The 16787-nt window shown below is 46.1% G+C and overlaps 1 protein-coding gene across 1 annotated transcript; it reads right to left on the bottom strand.

Moving 5' to 3' along the window:
• Positions 1-4460: 4460 nt before the first annotated feature.
• rab43 (RAB43, member RAS oncogene family) lies at positions 4461-16531 on the bottom strand. Its single transcript, XM_038983243.1, has 3 exons — positions 16203-16531; positions 10134-10317; positions 4461-5540 (listed from the first exon to the last, which is right to left on the bottom strand). Exons 1-3 carry the CDS (start codon positions 16395-16397, stop codon positions 5287-5289), a joined length of 633 nt encoding a protein of 210 aa, XP_038839171.1. The 5' UTR covers positions 16398-16531; the 3' UTR covers positions 4461-5286.
• Between the last annotated feature and the right edge of the window lie 256 nt (positions 16532-16787).

Genomic DNA, 16787 nt, shown 5'->3' on the forward strand with positions numbered 1-16787 from the left:
GTAGAAATAATAGAGTCTGAGTCTGTAGAAACAGAAGGCAAACCTGTTAATTGAAATGCATTCCAAGTGACTACCTCATGAAGCTGGTTGAGAGAATGTCAAGCGTGTGCAAATCTAGGCAAAGGGTGGTTACTTTGAAGAATCTCAAATATAAAATATATTTTGATTTGTTTAACAGTTTTTTGGTTACTACATGATTCCATACGTGTTATTTCATAGTTTTGATGTCTTCACTATTATTCTACAATGTAGAAAATAGTAAAAAAATAAAGAAAAACCCTGGAATGAGTAGGTGTGTCCAAATGTTTGACTGGTAATATATTTGATCAGCTTACTTTTCAAAACGATGGAAAAGCAGGTAGACTTTGCATTGAGGGCAGGTAGATACCAGATATGTGATAGCATGATCCTCTAACAACTTTTTGTACGTTAGATGAGTTCGATGATGGTAGCCTAGTGGTTTAAGCGTTGGGCCAATAACCCGAAAGGTTGCTGGATCGAATCCCCGAGCTGACAAGGTAAAAATCTGTCGTTCTGCCCCTGAGCAAGGCAGTTAACCCACTGTTCCCCCGGGCACCGAAGACGTGGATGTCGATTAAGGCGGCCCCCCGCACCTCTGATTCAGAGGGGTTGGGTAAAATGTGGAAGACACATTTCAGTTGAAGGCATTCAGTTGTACAACTGACTAGGTATCCCCCCCTTCCCTTAATTGTAAATAATTGCATTGACTGTACTGAAAACAAAAGCAACAATATGCACTATTAGAGAGAAGTCATTCTTTGTCCTGTATATCTGAATGGGTCTGAGCGATCGTGAACAGTACAGCGTGGCTGCCTGCACTAGCTGTTGTACCATGACCAGATAGGTCTTGGCCTGTCCCTGGTCAGATAATGGTTTCATATCCACGTATGATGTCAGGTCATCAGAAATGAAAGCATAAGAGTAGAATAGTGCAGAAGTCTTCTAGAACAATCCTGTACAGTATGCAGTAAAACATCCAATCATTGGGTTTTATTTTATAGATATTTTATACTTACACTAAGTACATATGTTCACATATTTGTGCATCTCATAGGATCTGCAATGTATGCATTTATATTACTGTATTTCATTGTATGAATTGCCAATAAGTAATTTTCCATGTATAAAATGTTAAGTTATTAACAAATGAAATGTCAAGGTATTTATACGGATTACAGATATTGTAACTTTATTGAAGACAGATACTGTGATTATGGCACATCAGCCACGTTTATACCTGGTTCTAATTTGTGTCCTTTGTCCTCATCTTGTCCACATTTTTAGACGATTAAAAGACGCATTGTGAACTGATTTTGATCAGATCTTATAAGTGTAAACAGGCAAGATCAGGACAAGATCCGGATGAAGGACACGTTAGCAGCAGGTATAAACGGGGCTAGAGAAGGTGACCACTGTATAGTAACTGCATGTATAGGCTATGATATTTATTTTATTAACAAGTTAAGGTTTACAATATTTATCTAATTTGTTGATAACCTGAACTGGTTTCCCTCAGTCCCTCAAAAGCCCACCAATAGTACTGCAACCCTCAAACCAAAGAAAAGGTTTTCCTAAGAAAATGACATGAACAGATCAGGTTCAGAATATAAAGATGAAAAACAAACATCCACTGACGACAACACCTCACTCTTATAAAGATGTGGAATAACTGAATAGTTACACATTATGATTCCATTGTCTATTCTCACTTCTGTCATATCTCTCTCCACAAATCAATAAACAGAGAAAGGCACTCTGTTCATCTAGAACAGGGGTTCTCAAGTACTATTCGAGTAGGTCCTGTCACACAAATGTCATAGGTGGCAAAGGTCCGGATTGATATTGTCATTTATCGACTTAGTAAACCCCCACAACCCATGCAAACCCAAACTGTTAAAAAAACTATTGTTGGAGAGAGAATTAGCAGTTCTAAAGTTCATTTCCTGCAATTCTACACATTATGCCATGGAGCAAAGGGAAAAGGTTGCCCTTTTAAAGCTAATTTATTCAATTCTACACATTATGCCATGGAGCAAAAGGAAAAGGTTGCCATTTTAAAGCTAATTTATTCAATTCTACACATTATGCCATGGAGCAAAAGGAAAAGGTTGCCTTTTTAAAGCTAATTTATTAAATTTTACACATTATGCCATGGAGCAAAAGGAAAAGATTGCCATTTTAAAGCTAATTTATTCAATTCTACACATTATGCCATGGAGCAAAAGGAAAAGGTTGCCATTTTAAAGCTAATTTATTCAATTCTACACATTATGCCATGAAGCAAAAGGAAAAGGTTTCCATTTTAAAGCTCATTTAACATTTTCCATGTCTTATTTGTGTTCATATGATACCAGTAGTCGAATCTTGACCAAATTCCTAATTGGTATTTTTTGGGAACCACAGTCCGTAATGTGTGGTCATGCGTCAAAGGACATAGGTAAACTGCAGTTGGTCCAGAACAAAGCAGCACGTATCACACTTAGATGTAAACGGAGGGAAAGTGTCAGTAACATGCATGTCAGTCTCTCCTGGCTAAAAGTAGGAGGAGAGATTGACTGCATCACCATTGGTCTTTGTGTGAGGTGTTGATGGTACCAAACTGTCTGTTCAAGCAGTTGGCACACAGTCCGGACACCCATCGGTACAACACAAGACATGCAACCAGAGGTCTCTTCACAGTCCCCAGGTCCAGAACAGGCTGGGAAACGCAGTATTAAATACAGCCATGACTACCATTTCAACCAAGTTAATAAAATGTGGCATATTTCCTGAAACTGATTTTGTATTTTAAAACTGGATATATACTAGCATATTTCAAAAAGCTATTTGACATGTGTGATCGAAATCCATCGATCTCCTTCAGAATGTACAGTCCCATAAAAAGTAAATAGTAAATGGTACTATACAGAAAGTTGATTCACAACCCTTGCATTCCACCTACAAGCCTGAGATATTAAAACAGCCTAATACTCCCTTCCCGCAGTACAAACATAGTACAACACATACAGTGCATCTGGAAAGCATTCAGACCCCTTGACTTTTTCCACATTTTGTTACGTTACAGCCTGATTCTAAAATGGATTAAATTGTTTTCCCCCCTCATCAATCTACACACAATACCCCATAATTGCAAAGCAAAAACAGGTTTTTAGAAAATGTTGCTAATTTGTATATATATAAATATATATAAAAAGCTGAAATATAACATTTACATAAGTATTCAGGCCCTTTACTCAATACTTTGTTGAAGCACCTTTGGCAACGATTACAGCCTTGAGTCTTCTTGGGTATGACGCTACAAGCTTGGCACACCTGTATTTGGGGAGTTTCTCCCATTCTTCTCTGCAGATCCTCTCAAGGATGGGGAGCGTCACTGCACAGATATTGTCAGGTCTCCCCAGAGATGTTCTATCGAATTCAAGTCCGGGCTCTGGCTGGGCAACTCAAGGACATTCAGTGACCTGTCCCGAAGCCACTCCTGCGTTGTCTTGGCTGTGTGCTTAGGGTCGTTGTTCAGTTGGAAGGTGAGCCTTCGCCCCAGTCTGAGGTCCTGAGCACTCTGGAGCTGGTTTTCATAACGGATCTCCCTGTACTTTGCTCCGTTCATCTTTCCCTCGATCCGGACAAGTCTCCCAGTCCCTGCCACTGAAAAACATCCTCACAGCATGATGCTGCCACCACCATGCTTCACTGTAGGAATGGTGCCATGTTTCCTCTAGATGTGACGCTTGGCATTCAGGCCAAAGAGTTTCATAAGACCAGAAAATCTTGTTTCTCATGGCCTGAGAGTCTTTAGGTGTTTTTGGCAAACTCCTAGTGGGCGGTCATGCCTTTTACTGAGGAGTGGCATCTGTTTGGCCACTCTACCATAAAGACCTGATGAGTGGAGTACTGCAGAGATGATTGTACTTCCGGAAGTTTCTCCCATCTCCACAGAAGAACTCTGGAGCTCTGTCAGAGTGACCATCGGGTTCTTGGTCACCTCCCTGACCAAGGCCCTTCACCCTGATTGCTCAGTTTGGCCGGGCGGTCAGTTCTATGAAGAGTCTTGGTGGTTCCAAACTTCTTCCATTTAAGAATGATGGAGGCCACTGTATTCTTGGGGACCTTCAATGCCGCAGACATGTTTTGGTACCCTTCCCCAGATCTGTGCCTTGACACAATCCTGTCTCGGAGCTCTACGGACAATTACTTTGACCTGCACTGTCAACTGTGGAACCTTATATAGACAGGTGTATGCCTTTCCAATCAAGTTTTGAGAAACATCTCAAGGATGATCAATGGCAACAGGATGCACCGGAGATTAATTTTGAGTCTCATAGCAAAGGGTCTGACTACTTATGTAAATAAGGTATATCTGTTTTTATTTGTAATATATTTGCAAAACTATCTAAAAATCAGTTTTTGCTTTGTCATTATGGGGTATTGTGTATAGATTGATGAGGAATCATTTTTATTTCACCCATTTTAGAATAAGTCTGTAATCTAACAAAATGTGGACAAAGTCGCGGGGTCTGAATACTTTCCAAATACACTGTATGCTCCTGTAGTCTTCACAGGAGGAGACTGTGATTGTGTCAGTCATGGTTCAACAAGCATTCAGAATCAAGATTACACTCTGATGTGCAACACTAGGCACACCATGCTCCTTTCCTTGACATACCGCACAACTTCAAACATGGCAGGTCAATTTCTAACAATAATCACTGTGCAAAAATATCAAAGTCTATGGTACGTGTATGTACTCTGTCCTCCCCATAAAAACATCATGATCAATAATGTAATGACTTACTTGGCAGGTTTATATATCTCCTACACTGTAATACTGTTTACAGGACAAGGTTCCATAATAATCTGTGATGTCAGGCCGCCACACCATATGAAGTGATAGATTTAACATTTCCTGTCAGGCCTGTCTGTCTCTGTTAAAGGGCAGGGAGGGACAGCACAGCTACATGCTCTGGGAAGTAAAAGTCAGGGTGTGACTCCAAGAGTGGTTTAGATCAACTCTCTGGATCAGAGATTCGGTTTACGTCCAATAACATCCACTTTTCTCTCTGTGAAATATTTCTGTGCAGGTCATGCCCCCCTCCCCCCTTAAAAAACAGGTATTGCTACATCAAAGTTTCTCAACTGGTCCCTGAAACAGAATAAAACAAATATATGTTTTTCAAAACACAAGTCAACAAACCACCTGTTGGTCACTAACCAGCTGGAGCAAAACCTTTGAATTATCAACATGTACAGTCCCCTCTCCACCTCCTATCAGCAGCCACAGCCCCAGCCTTCTCCGCCCATGTCTTTGCTGTTGAGTTTGAAGCTTTCCGTCACATTCTCGTTGAACATGGGTCCCCCATGGCGCAGGATGAGCTCGGCGGCCATCTTGTTAAAGGCCTCATCCACGTTGGAGGCGTCTTTAGCCGACGTCTCAATGGCCGTCAGGAACTCCAGCTGGTGGGCCATGGTCTGGGCATCTTCTAACGACACCTCACGCTGATCCACCAGGTCAGACTTATTCCCTGAGGATAGAGAGAAGAAAAGAGGACCGAGCAGAGGGAGGACAGGTGAGGAGAGGTGAGGGGGGAGAGGGCAGGCAAGGAGAGGTGAGGGTGGAAGAGGGAAGAGGACAGGCGGGATGAGGTGAGGGTGGAAGAGGGGAGAGGACAGGTGGGATGAGGTGAGGGTGGAAGAGGGGAGAGGACAGGTGGGATGAGGTGAGGGTGGAAGAGGGGAGAGGACAGGTAAGGAGAGGTGAGGGGGGAAGTAGGGAGGAGAGGTGAGGGGGGAAGAGGGAAGAGGACAGGTGGGACAGTAGGGGAGATGACAGGTGAGGAGAGGACGGGTTAAGAGGTGAGGGGAAGAGGTGAGGAAGAGGAGCAGGGGTGAGGAAGAGAGGGGGTGAGGTGAAGGGGAGAGGGGGTGAGGTGAAGAGGTGAGGAAGAGGAGGTGAGAAATAGAGGTGAGGAAGGGGTGGTGAGGAAGGGGTGGTGAGGACAGGTGGGGAGAGGAGAGGTGAGGAAGAGGAGAGATGGGAGAGGACAGGTGGGAGAAGAGAGGAGGACAGGTATGGATAGGGGAGAAGTGAGGAGAGGACAGGTGAGATGAGAGGACAGGTAAGGGGAGGGGAGAGGAGGAGTGGTGAGGAGAGGTGAAGGGTCCAGGTAAGGGGAGAGGAGGAGAGGTGAAGGGTCCAGGTAAGGGGAGAGGAGGAGAGGTGAAGGGTCCAGGTAAGGGGAGAGGTGAAGGGTCCAGGTAAGGGGAGAGGAGAGGAGGGGAGGTGAAGGGTCCAGGTAAGGGGAGAGGAGAGGTGAAGGGTCCAGGTAAGGGGAGAGGAGAGGAGGAGAGGTGAAGGGTCCAGGTAAGGGGAGAGGAGAGGTGAAGGGTCCAGGTAAGGGGAGAGGAGAGGAGGAGAGGTGAAGGGTCCAGGTAAGGGGAGAGGAGGAGAGGTGAAGGGTCCAGGTAAGGGGAGAGGAGGAGAGGTGAAGGGTCCAGGTAAGGGGAGAGGAGGAGAGGTGAAGGGTCCAGGTAAGGGGAGAGGAGGAGAGGTGAAGGGTCCAGGTAAGGGGAGAGGAGGAGAGGTGAAGGGTCCAGGTAAGGGGAGAGGAGGAGAGGTGAAGGGGACAGGTAAGGGGAGAGGAGGAGAGGTGAAGAGGCGAGGAGAGTTGAGGAAAAGGAGAGGTGGGAGGAGAGGAGGAGAGGTAAAGATGAGAGGACAGGAGGAGAGAGAGGTGAGAGTCGAGGTGAGGACACAATGGGGTATTTGGTATTTCTTCTATTATTCTATTATTCTTTTATTATTATTATTATATATATTATTCTATTATAGATATAATATATATTATTCTTTTATTAGGATCCCCATTAGCTGTTGCAGAGTCAATCAGTCCATATGGGCCAGTCAGTCAGCCAGTCCATAGGGACCAGTCAGTCAGCCAGTCCATAGGGGCCAGTCAGTCAGCCAGTCCATAGGGACCAGTCAGTCAATAGGTGCCAGTCAGTCAGTCCATAGGGGCCAGTCAGTCAATAGGTGCCAGTCAGTCAGTCCATAGGGGCCAGTCAGCCAGTCAGTCCATAGGGGCCAGTCAGTCAGCCCATAGGGGCCAGCCAGTCCATAGGGACCAGTCAGTCAATAGGTGCCAGTCAGTCAGTCCATAGGGGCCAGTCAGTCAATAGGTGCCAGTCAGTCAGTCCATAGGGGCCAGTCAGTCAGCCAGTCCATAGGGACCAGTCAGTCAGCCAGTCAGTCCATAGGGGCCAGTCACTGAGTCAACTTGTCAGTCCATAGGGGCCAGTCAGTCAGCCAGTCAGTCCATAGGGGCCAGTCAGTCCATAGGGGCCAGTCAGTCAGTCCATAGGGGCCAGTTAGTCAGCCAGCCAGTCCATAGGGGCCAGTCAGTCAGCCAGTCAGTCCATATGGGCCAGTTAGTCAGCCAGCCAGTCAGTCCATAGGGGCCAGTCAGTCCATAGGGGCCAGTCAGCCAGCCAGTCAGTCCATAGGGGCCAGTCAGTCAGCCAGTCAGTCCATAGGGGCCAGTTAGTCAGCCAGCCAGTCCATAGGGGCCAGTCAGTCAATAGGTGCCAGTCAGTCAGTCCATAGGGGCCAGTCAGTCAGTCCATATGGGCCAGTTAGTCAGCCAGCCAGTCCATAGGGACCAGTCACTGAGTCAACTTGTCAGTCCATAGGGGCCAGTCAGTCAGCCAGTCAGTCCATAGGGGGCCACTATGTCAGTTAGTCAGTCCAAAAGGGTCAGTCAGTCAGCCAGCCAGTCAATAGGGGCCAGTTAGTCAGCCAGCCAGTCAGTCCATAGGGGCGAGTCAGTCAGCCAGTCAGTCCATAGGGGCCAGTCAGTCAGCCAGTCCATAGGGGCCAGTCAGTCAATAGGTGCCAGTCAGTCAGTCCATAGGGGCCAGTCAGTCAGTCCATATGGGCCAGTTAGTCAGCCAGCCAGTCCATAGGGACCAGTCAGTCAGTCCATAGGGGCCAGTCAGTCAGCCAGTCCATAGGGGCCAGTCAGTCAGCCAGTCAGTCCATAGGGGCCAGTCAGTCAGCCAGTCCATAGGGGCCAGTCAGTCAATAGGTGCCAGTCAGTCAGTCCATAGGGGCCAGTCAGTCAGTCCATATGGGCCAGTTAGTCAGCCAGCCAGTCCATAGGGACCAGTCACTGAGTCAACTTGTCAGTCCATAGGGGCCAGTCAGTCAGCCAGTCAGCCCATAGGGGGCCACTATGTCAGTTAGTCAGTCCAAAAGGGTCAGTCAGTCAGCCAGTCAGTCAATAGGGGCCAGTCAGTCAATAGGTGCCAGTCAGTCAGTCCATAGGGGCCAGTCAGTCAATAGGGACCAGTCAGTCAGTCCAAAAGGGTCAGTCAGTCAGCCAGCCAGTCAATAGGGGCCACTATGTCAGTTAGTCAGTCAGCCAGCCAGTCAATAGGTGCCAGTCAGTCCATAGGGGCCAGTCAGTCAGCCAGCCAGTCCATAGGGGCCAGTTAGTCAGCCAGTCAGTCCATAGGGGCCAGTCAGTCAGCCAGCCAGTCCATAGGGGCCAGTTAGTCAGCCAGCCAGTCCATAGGGGCCAGTCAGTCCATAGGGGCCAGTTAGTCAGCCAGTCAGTCCATAGGGGCCAGTCAGTCAGCCAGTCAGTCCATAGGGGCCAGTCAGTCAGCCAGTCAGTCCATAGGGGCCAGTTAGTCAGCCAGCCACTCAGTCAATAGGTGCCAGCCAGTCAATAGGTGCCAGTCAGTCAATAGGTGCCAGCCAGTCAATAGGTGCCAGCCAGTCAATAGGTGCCAGTCAGTCAATAGGTGCCAGCCAGTCAATAGGTGCCAGCCAGTCAATAGGTGCCAGCCAGTCAATAGGTGCCAGTCAGTCAATAGGTGCCAGTCAGTCAATAGGTGCCAGTCAGTCAATAGGTGCCAGTCAGTCAGTCCATAGGGGCCAGTCAGTCAGTCCATAGGGGCCAGTCAGTCAGTCCATAGGGGCCAGTCAGTCAGTCCATAGGGGCCAGTCAGTCCATAGGGGCCAGTCAGTCCATAGGGGCCAGTCAGTCCATAGGGGCCAGTCAGTCCATAGGGGCCAGTCAGTCCATAGGGGCCAGTCAGTCCATAGGGCCCAGTCAGTCAGCCCATAGGGGCCAGCCAGTCAATAGGTGCCAGTTAGTCAATAGGTGCCAGTCAGTCAGTCCATAGGGGCCAGTCAGTCAATAGGTGCCAGTCAGTCAGTCCATAGGGGCCAGTCAGTCAATAGGTGCCAGTCAGTCAGCCCATAGGGGCCAGTCAGTCAATAGGTGCCAGTCAGTCAATAGGTGCCAGTCAGTCAATAGGTGCCAGTCAGTCAGTCCATAGGGCCCAGTCAGTCCATAGGGGCCAGTCAGTCCATAGGGGCCAGTCAGTCAGCCAGTCAGTCCATAGGGGCCAGTCAGTCCATAGGGGCCAGTCAGTCCATAGGGGCCAGTCAGTCCATAGGGGCCAGTCAGTCAGCCAGTCAGTCCATAGGGGCCAGTCAGTCCATAGGGGCCAGTCAGTCCATAGGGGCCAGTCAGTCAGCCAGTCAGTCCATAGGGGCCAGTCAGTCCATAGGGCCCAGTCAGTCCATAGGGGCCAGTCAGTCCATAGGGGCCAGTCAGTCAGCCAGTCCATAGGGCCCAGTCAGTCCATAGGGGCCAGTCAGTCCATAGGGGCCAGTCAGTCCATAGCCTACATATCAATACATACACACAAAACATAGGTCAAATAGAGGAGAGACGTTGTACCGTGAGATGCTGTTTTATCTGTTTTTAAAACAGTGATTTAAACTAGGGTGATTTATAAAGACCAGGGATAAACATTATCAGGCATGTTACTGATGTAAGGTAAGTAATAAACTAACTAGTAACCCTTTATTAGGATAGTCCATCTGTAGATGCTCTACAGACCATCAGCAACATTTCAACTATCTCCTAATCCTAAACTTAACCCTATCTCCTAATCCTAAACTTAACCCTTATTCTAAACCTCAACCGTTACCTAACTGTAAATCAATCATTCAGCTATCCATCTATCATCTATAGATGGACTACCCAGACTTTCCAGATAAAGTCTGACCCTAGTAACTAACTAACTACTAACTAACTACTAACCGATGAGCAGGGGTACAATGTTTGACCCTCCGTATTTCTTGACGTCCTCCATCCACTTGGGCACAGCCATGAAGGTTCCTCTCTTAGTGATGTCATAGGCAATGACGGCTCCGTTGGTGCTGCGGTAATAACTCTGGGTGATCGTCCTGAAACGTTCCTGACCCGCAGTGTCCCAGATCTGCAGCTGGACAACAACATATACAACCCAGGGTTATCGCACAGAGTTAGCCCTATCCCAGGTTAATCTCACAGTTAACCCTATCAGGTTATCTCACAGAGTTAGCCCTATCCCAGGTTAATCTCACAGAGTTAGCCCTATCCCAGGTTAATCTCACAGAGTTAGCCCTATCCCAGGTTAATCTCACAGAGTTAGCCCTATCCCAGGTTAATCTCACAGAGTTAGCCCTATCCCAGGTTAATCTCACAGTTAACCCTATCAGGTTATCTCACAGAGTTAGCCCTATCCCAGGTTAATCTCACAGAGTTAGCCCTATCCCAGGTTAATCTCACAGAGTTAGCCCTATCCCAGGTTAATCTCACAGAGTTAGCCCTATCCCAGGTTAATCTCAGAGTTAACCCTAACAGGTTCTCTCACAGAGTTATCACACAGTTACCTGCCCCCTGAAGGACTGATAACCTCTCATATGTTCAGCTGTGTTCAGGCTATATATAACCTACTATATGACATGTTTGTCCTGATATTCAATCAATACAGCGATATTATCAGACAACAGAGAGGTTTGCTCTGTCTCTGCCTTATGGTACGTAGACTACTAGGCATGGTACATGTTGTTAGTGACAAGGTGGAATTTCATGTCAGTAGACAGACAGTTTTACAATATGTTACAGCAGCCTTACGTTTATTCTGTGCTTGTTTACATACATGACAGGAGCAGTCTTGAGAACAGCAAAAACAACCCTGTAATGGCATTTCAATGTTCCTCCAATACTGTTACAGTACCCTATTGGCAGTACCCTATTGGCAGTAGGCTTCCCCAGTGATTTTCCCCAAGCACTGCAAGCCAGGGAAAAAAATACATATTACAACCTTTGTGTTGTGATAACTGCGTTGTTTGTTCTATAACCTGTTAGTTCATATGCCTTGCCACCGTGATATATAGGCCTAAGGCTGAGACAAGAAGACACAGTGGCAGAATAAATTCAACCACACCTTTGTTTCATCACCAAACCAGAGAGCAACATCTCTCCAGTGAAGTCCACAAAGCATATTGCATGTAACAAACAGTTACATGCCCTACAGCATGGTCAATCAACTTAATGTTTCTGACATTTTCAACCACTAAACAACTACTAATTTAGAAACCAGGAGAGTTAGGCAACCACAAGTCACAAAGAAACCAGGAGAGTTAGGCAACCGCAAGTCACAAAGAAACCAGGAGAGTTAGGCAACCGCAAGTCACAAAGAAACCAGGAGAGTTAGGCAACCGCAAGTCACAAAGAAACCAGGAGAGTTAGGCAACCGCAAGTTACAAAGAAACCAGGAGAGTTAGGCAACCGCAAGTCACAAAGAAACCAGGAGAGTTAGGCAACCGCAAGTCACAAAGAAACCAGGAGAGTTAGGCTACCGCAAGTCACAAAGAAACCAGGAGAGTTAGGCAACCACAAGTCACAAAGAAACCAGGAGAGTTAGGCAACCGCAAGTCACAAAGAACCCAGGAGTTAGGCAACCGCAAGTCACAAAGAAACCAGGAGAGTTAGGCAACCGCAAGTCACAAAGAACCCAGGAGTTAGGCAACCGCAAGTCACAAAGAACCCAGGAGTTAGGCAACCGCAAGTCACAAAGAACCCAGGAGTTAGGCAACCACAAGTCACAAAGAAACCAGGAGAGTTAGGCTACCGCAAGTCACAAAGAAACCAGGAGAGTTAGGCAACCGCAAGTCACAAAGAAACCAGGAGAGTTAGGCAACCGCAAGTCACAAAGAAACCGGAGGAGTTAGGCAACCGCAAGTCACAAAGAAACCAGGAGAGTTAGGCAACCGCAAGTCACAAAGAAACCAGGAGAGTTAGGCAACCGCAAGTCACAAAGAACCCAGGAGAGTTAGGCAACCGCAAGTTACTAAGAACCCAGGAGTTAGGCAACCACAAGTCACAAAGAAACCAGGAGAGTTAGGCAACCACAAGTCACAAAGAAACCGGAGGAGTTAGGCAACCGCAAGTCACAAAGAAACCGGAGGAGTTAGGCAACCGCAAGTCACAAAGAAACCAGGAGAGTTAGGCAACCGCAAGTCACAAAGAAACCAGGAGAGTTAGGCAACCGCAAGTCACAAAGAAACCAGGAGAGTTAGGCAACCGCAAGTCACAAAGAAACCAGGAGAGTTAGGCAACCGCAAGTCACAAAGAACCCAGGAGTTAGGCAACCGCAAGTCACAAAGAAACCAGGAGAGTTAGGCAACCGCAAGTCACAAAGAAACCAGGAGTTAGGCAACCGCAAGTCACAAAGAAACCAGGAGAGTTAGGCAACCACAAGTTACTAAGAAACCAGGAGTTAGGCAACCACAAGTTACTAAGAACCCAGGAGTTAGGCAACCGCAAGTTACTAAGAACCCAGGAGTTAGGCAACCGCAAGTTACTAAGAACCCAGGAGTTAGGCAACCGCAAGTTACTAAGAACCCAGGAGTTAGGCAACCGCAAGTTACTAAGAACCCAGGAGTTAGGCAACCGCAAGTCACAAAGAAACCAGGAGAGTTAGGCAACCGCAAGTCACAAAGAAACCAGGAGAGTTAGGCAACCGCAAGTCAAAGAAACCAGGAGAGTTAGGCAACCGCAAGTCAAAGAAACCAGGAGAGTTAGGCAACCGCAAGTCACAAAGAAACCAGGAGAGTTAGGCAACCGCAAGTCACAAAGAAACCAGGAGAGTTAGGCAACCGCAAGTCACAAAGAACCCAGGAGTTAGGCAACCACAAGTCACAAAGAAACCAGGAGAGTTAGGCTACCGCAAGTCACAAAGAAACCAGGAGAGTTAGGCTACCGCAAGTCACAAAGAAACCAGGAGAGTTAGGCTACCGCAAGTCACAAAGAAACCAGGAGAGTTAGGCAACCGCAAGTCACAAAGAAACCAGGAGAGTTAGGCAACCGCAAGTCACAAAGAAACCAGGAGAGTTAGGCAACCGCAAGTCACAAAGAAACCAGGAGCTGTTTCCACTATTCCAGCACCATTTCAACATCATCAAATCACCTATGCTTAGTCTAATACAGTGACAACTAAAAGATACCAAAAACAATATAGTCCAATCAAAATAAGCTAAATATGATGAGGCTCTCCATGGTTCTGATTACTGTGTGTGTGTGTTCGTGCAAGTAGAAAAAACATGTTGACTCACTCTACTTGTTGAGAAACGCCAATGCCATCCTCTCTTTCATGTGGACAAAACGGTCTATGACTCTGTCATACAGTACACACTTTTAGTTTTTGTTGTCCTAGGCTACCTGGCTAAAATGCAGTGGTGGAAAAAGTACCCAATTGTCATACTTGAGTAAAAGTAAAGATATCTTAATAGAAAATTACTCAAGTAAAAGTGAAAGTCAACCAGTAAAATAGTACTTGAGTAAAAGTCTAAAAGTATTTGGTTTTAAATATACTTAAGTATCAAAAGTAAAAGTATAAATCATTTCAAATTTCTTATATTAAGCAAAGGAGTACGCACCATTTTCTTGTTTTGAATATTTACGGCTAGCCAGGGACACACTCCAACACTCAGACATTATTTACAAAAGATGCATTTATGTTTGAGTCCGCCAGAACATAGGCAGTAGGGATTACCACGTGTTCTCTTGATATGTGCATGAATTTCAACATTTTCCTGTTCTGCTTAGCATTTAAAATGTAACAAGTACTTTGGGTTGTCAGGGAAAATGTATGGAGTAAAAAGTACAATATTTTATTAAGGAATGTAGTGAAGTAAAAGTTATCAAAAATAAATAGTAAAGTACAGATACCCCCAAAAACTACTTAAGTAGTACTTTACATATGGTTCCTTTCAAAACCCCCATTTCTCCTTATATGGTTCCTTTCGAAATGCCCTCTCCTTTCAACACCCCCAATTTTCCTGAGAGATGCACTGCACTGAGAGACGACATACACCACATGACCAAAAGTATGTGGACACCTGCTTGTGGAACATCCCATTCCAAACTCATGGGCATTAATATGGAGTTGGTCCCCCCCTTTGCTGCTATAACAGCCTCCACTCTTCTTCCACTAGATGTTGGAACATTGCTGCTATAACAGCCTCCACTCTTCTGGGAAGGCTTTCCACTAGATGTTGGAACATTGCTGCTATAACAGCCTCCACTCTTCTGGGAAGGCTTTCCACTAGATGTTGGAACATTGCTGCAGGGACTTGCTTCCATTCAGCCATAAGAGCATTAGTGAGGTCGGGCACTGATGTTGGGGGATTAGACCTGGCTCGCAGTCGGCGTTCCAATTCATCCCAAAGCTGTTCAATGGGGTTGAGGTCAGGGCTCTGTGCAGGCTAGTCAAGTTCTTCCACATCGATCTCGACAAACCATTTCTGTATGGACCTCGCTTTGTGCACGGGGGCATTGTCATGCTGCAACAGGAAAGGGGCTTCCCCAAACTGTTGCCACAAAGTTGGAAGCACAGAATAGTCTAGAATGACATTGTATGCTGTAGCATTAAGATTTCCCTTCACTGGAACTAAAGGGCGTAGCCCGAACCATGAAAAACAGCCGCAGACCATTATTTCTCCTCCACCAAAATTTACAGTTGGCAATATGCATTGAGGCAGCTAGCGTTCTCCTGGCATCTGCCAAATCCAGATTCATCCGTTGGACTGCCAGATGGTGAAGCGTGATTCATCACTCCTAAGAACACATTTCCATTTTATTTTTATTTCACCTTTATTTAACCAGGTAGGCCAGTTGAGAACAAGTTCTCATTTACAACTGCGATCTGGCCAAGATAAAGCAAAGCAGTGCGACACAAACAACACCACATGGAATAAACAAACATACAGACAATAACACAATAGAAAAGTCTATTGTGTGTGTAAATGAAGTAAGATTAGGGAGGTAAGGCAATAAATAGGTCATAGTGGTGAAATAATTACAATTTAGCATTAACACTGGAGTGATAGATGTGCAAGTAGAGATACTGGTGTGCAATTGCTCCTGAGTCCAATGACAGCGAGCTTTACACCACTCCAGCCGACGCTTGGCTGCTCGGCCACGGAAACCCATTTCATGAAGCTCCCGACGAACAGCTCTTGTGCTGACGTTCCAAAACTGCCTCTGGAAGCAACTCGGTAGTGAGTGTTGCAACCGAGGACAGACGATTTTTACACACTTCAGCACTCGGCGGTCCCGTTCTGGGAGTTTGTGTGGCCTACCACTTCTTGGCTGAGCCGTTGTTGCTCCTAGACGTTTCCACTTCACAATAACAGCACTTACAGCAGGGAAGAAATTTGACAAACTGACTTGTTGGAAAGGTGGCATCCTATGGCGGTGCCACGTTGTAAGTCACTGAGCTCTTCAGTAAGGCCATTCTACTGTCAATGTTTGTCTGTGTTGATTGCATGGCTGTGTGCTCGATTTTATACACCTGTCAGCAACGGGTGTGGCTGAAAAAGCAGAATCCACTCATTTGAAGTGGTGTCTACATACCGCTGTATATACAGTGAGTAGGTGGCAGCATAGAGACCCTGAGGTATGACTACTCTGATAGATAGTGGCAGAGCTGGACCCTATTGCAAATGCTCGCTGACTTCCCTTGGATTCAATGCTATGGTCGGCAATAATGTCAGACAGTATCACTACACACACAGAGACATGCTGTTTCGCTCTCTCGGGTGGTTTCTCTGGTGAGGTGGTGTCCATTCAGCCTTTTGCGAATTGAAGGAAAATGATGAAACAGAGTGACGAAATAAAATATTTTATGTATTTCTTTTAGTGGTGGGGGGGAAGCCTGACTTCCCTTGGCACCCATGAATACGCGCCACTGTCTATTGTTGACTTCGGTTAACAGTCACATAGGCTAGGCTATGGGAATTGATCAATTCACATCAGGCTACTATAGCTATAGCTACTAACCTTCACTCTCTTCCCTTGAATATCCATTGTCTTCATGGTAAAGTCCACTCCGATGGTATTTCCTTGTCTTTCCATGAAATTGCCAGACTTGAACCGTTGAACCACACAAGTTTTGCCAACACCTACATCTCCCACTAAAACTATTTTAAAAACAAAGTCATAGCTGTCATCCGTCTCCAGTAACGTTAATGACATTGTCGATGCGACTGGTGGCTGTTTCTTAGATAACTACAAAGTTATCGTCGATGTTACATGAGTGTTTATAACAACGCTAGAATATTATCTGTTTACAATGCAAAACTGACGTGGAGAAAAGTCGGCACCAACGGAATTGCCAACGCGGAAGGCAAAAGTACAGTTTTAGGTATCCTTCAACCGCGCCTGAATGTTTCAACATGGACTAGATAAGCGCTATTCTCATAGGAGTCCATGGCATACAAGGTGGAGGACCGTCGCTAGGGTCCTAATAACAGATGTTATTTCAGATTTATTTGCTACGCATTCAAACAATTTACAATTGTAAAATGCAATCCATGCAAATGGTACAAGATTAGGGTCAGATAATATTATAAAGCAATCTAGAAT

This window comes from Salvelinus namaycush, unplaced genomic scaffold (genome assembly GCF_016432855.1).
Source record: "Salvelinus namaycush isolate Seneca unplaced genomic scaffold, SaNama_1.0 Scaffold1543, whole genome shotgun sequence".
Classification (NCBI taxonomy): Eukaryota; Metazoa; Chordata; class Actinopteri; order Salmoniformes; family Salmonidae; genus Salvelinus; species Salvelinus namaycush.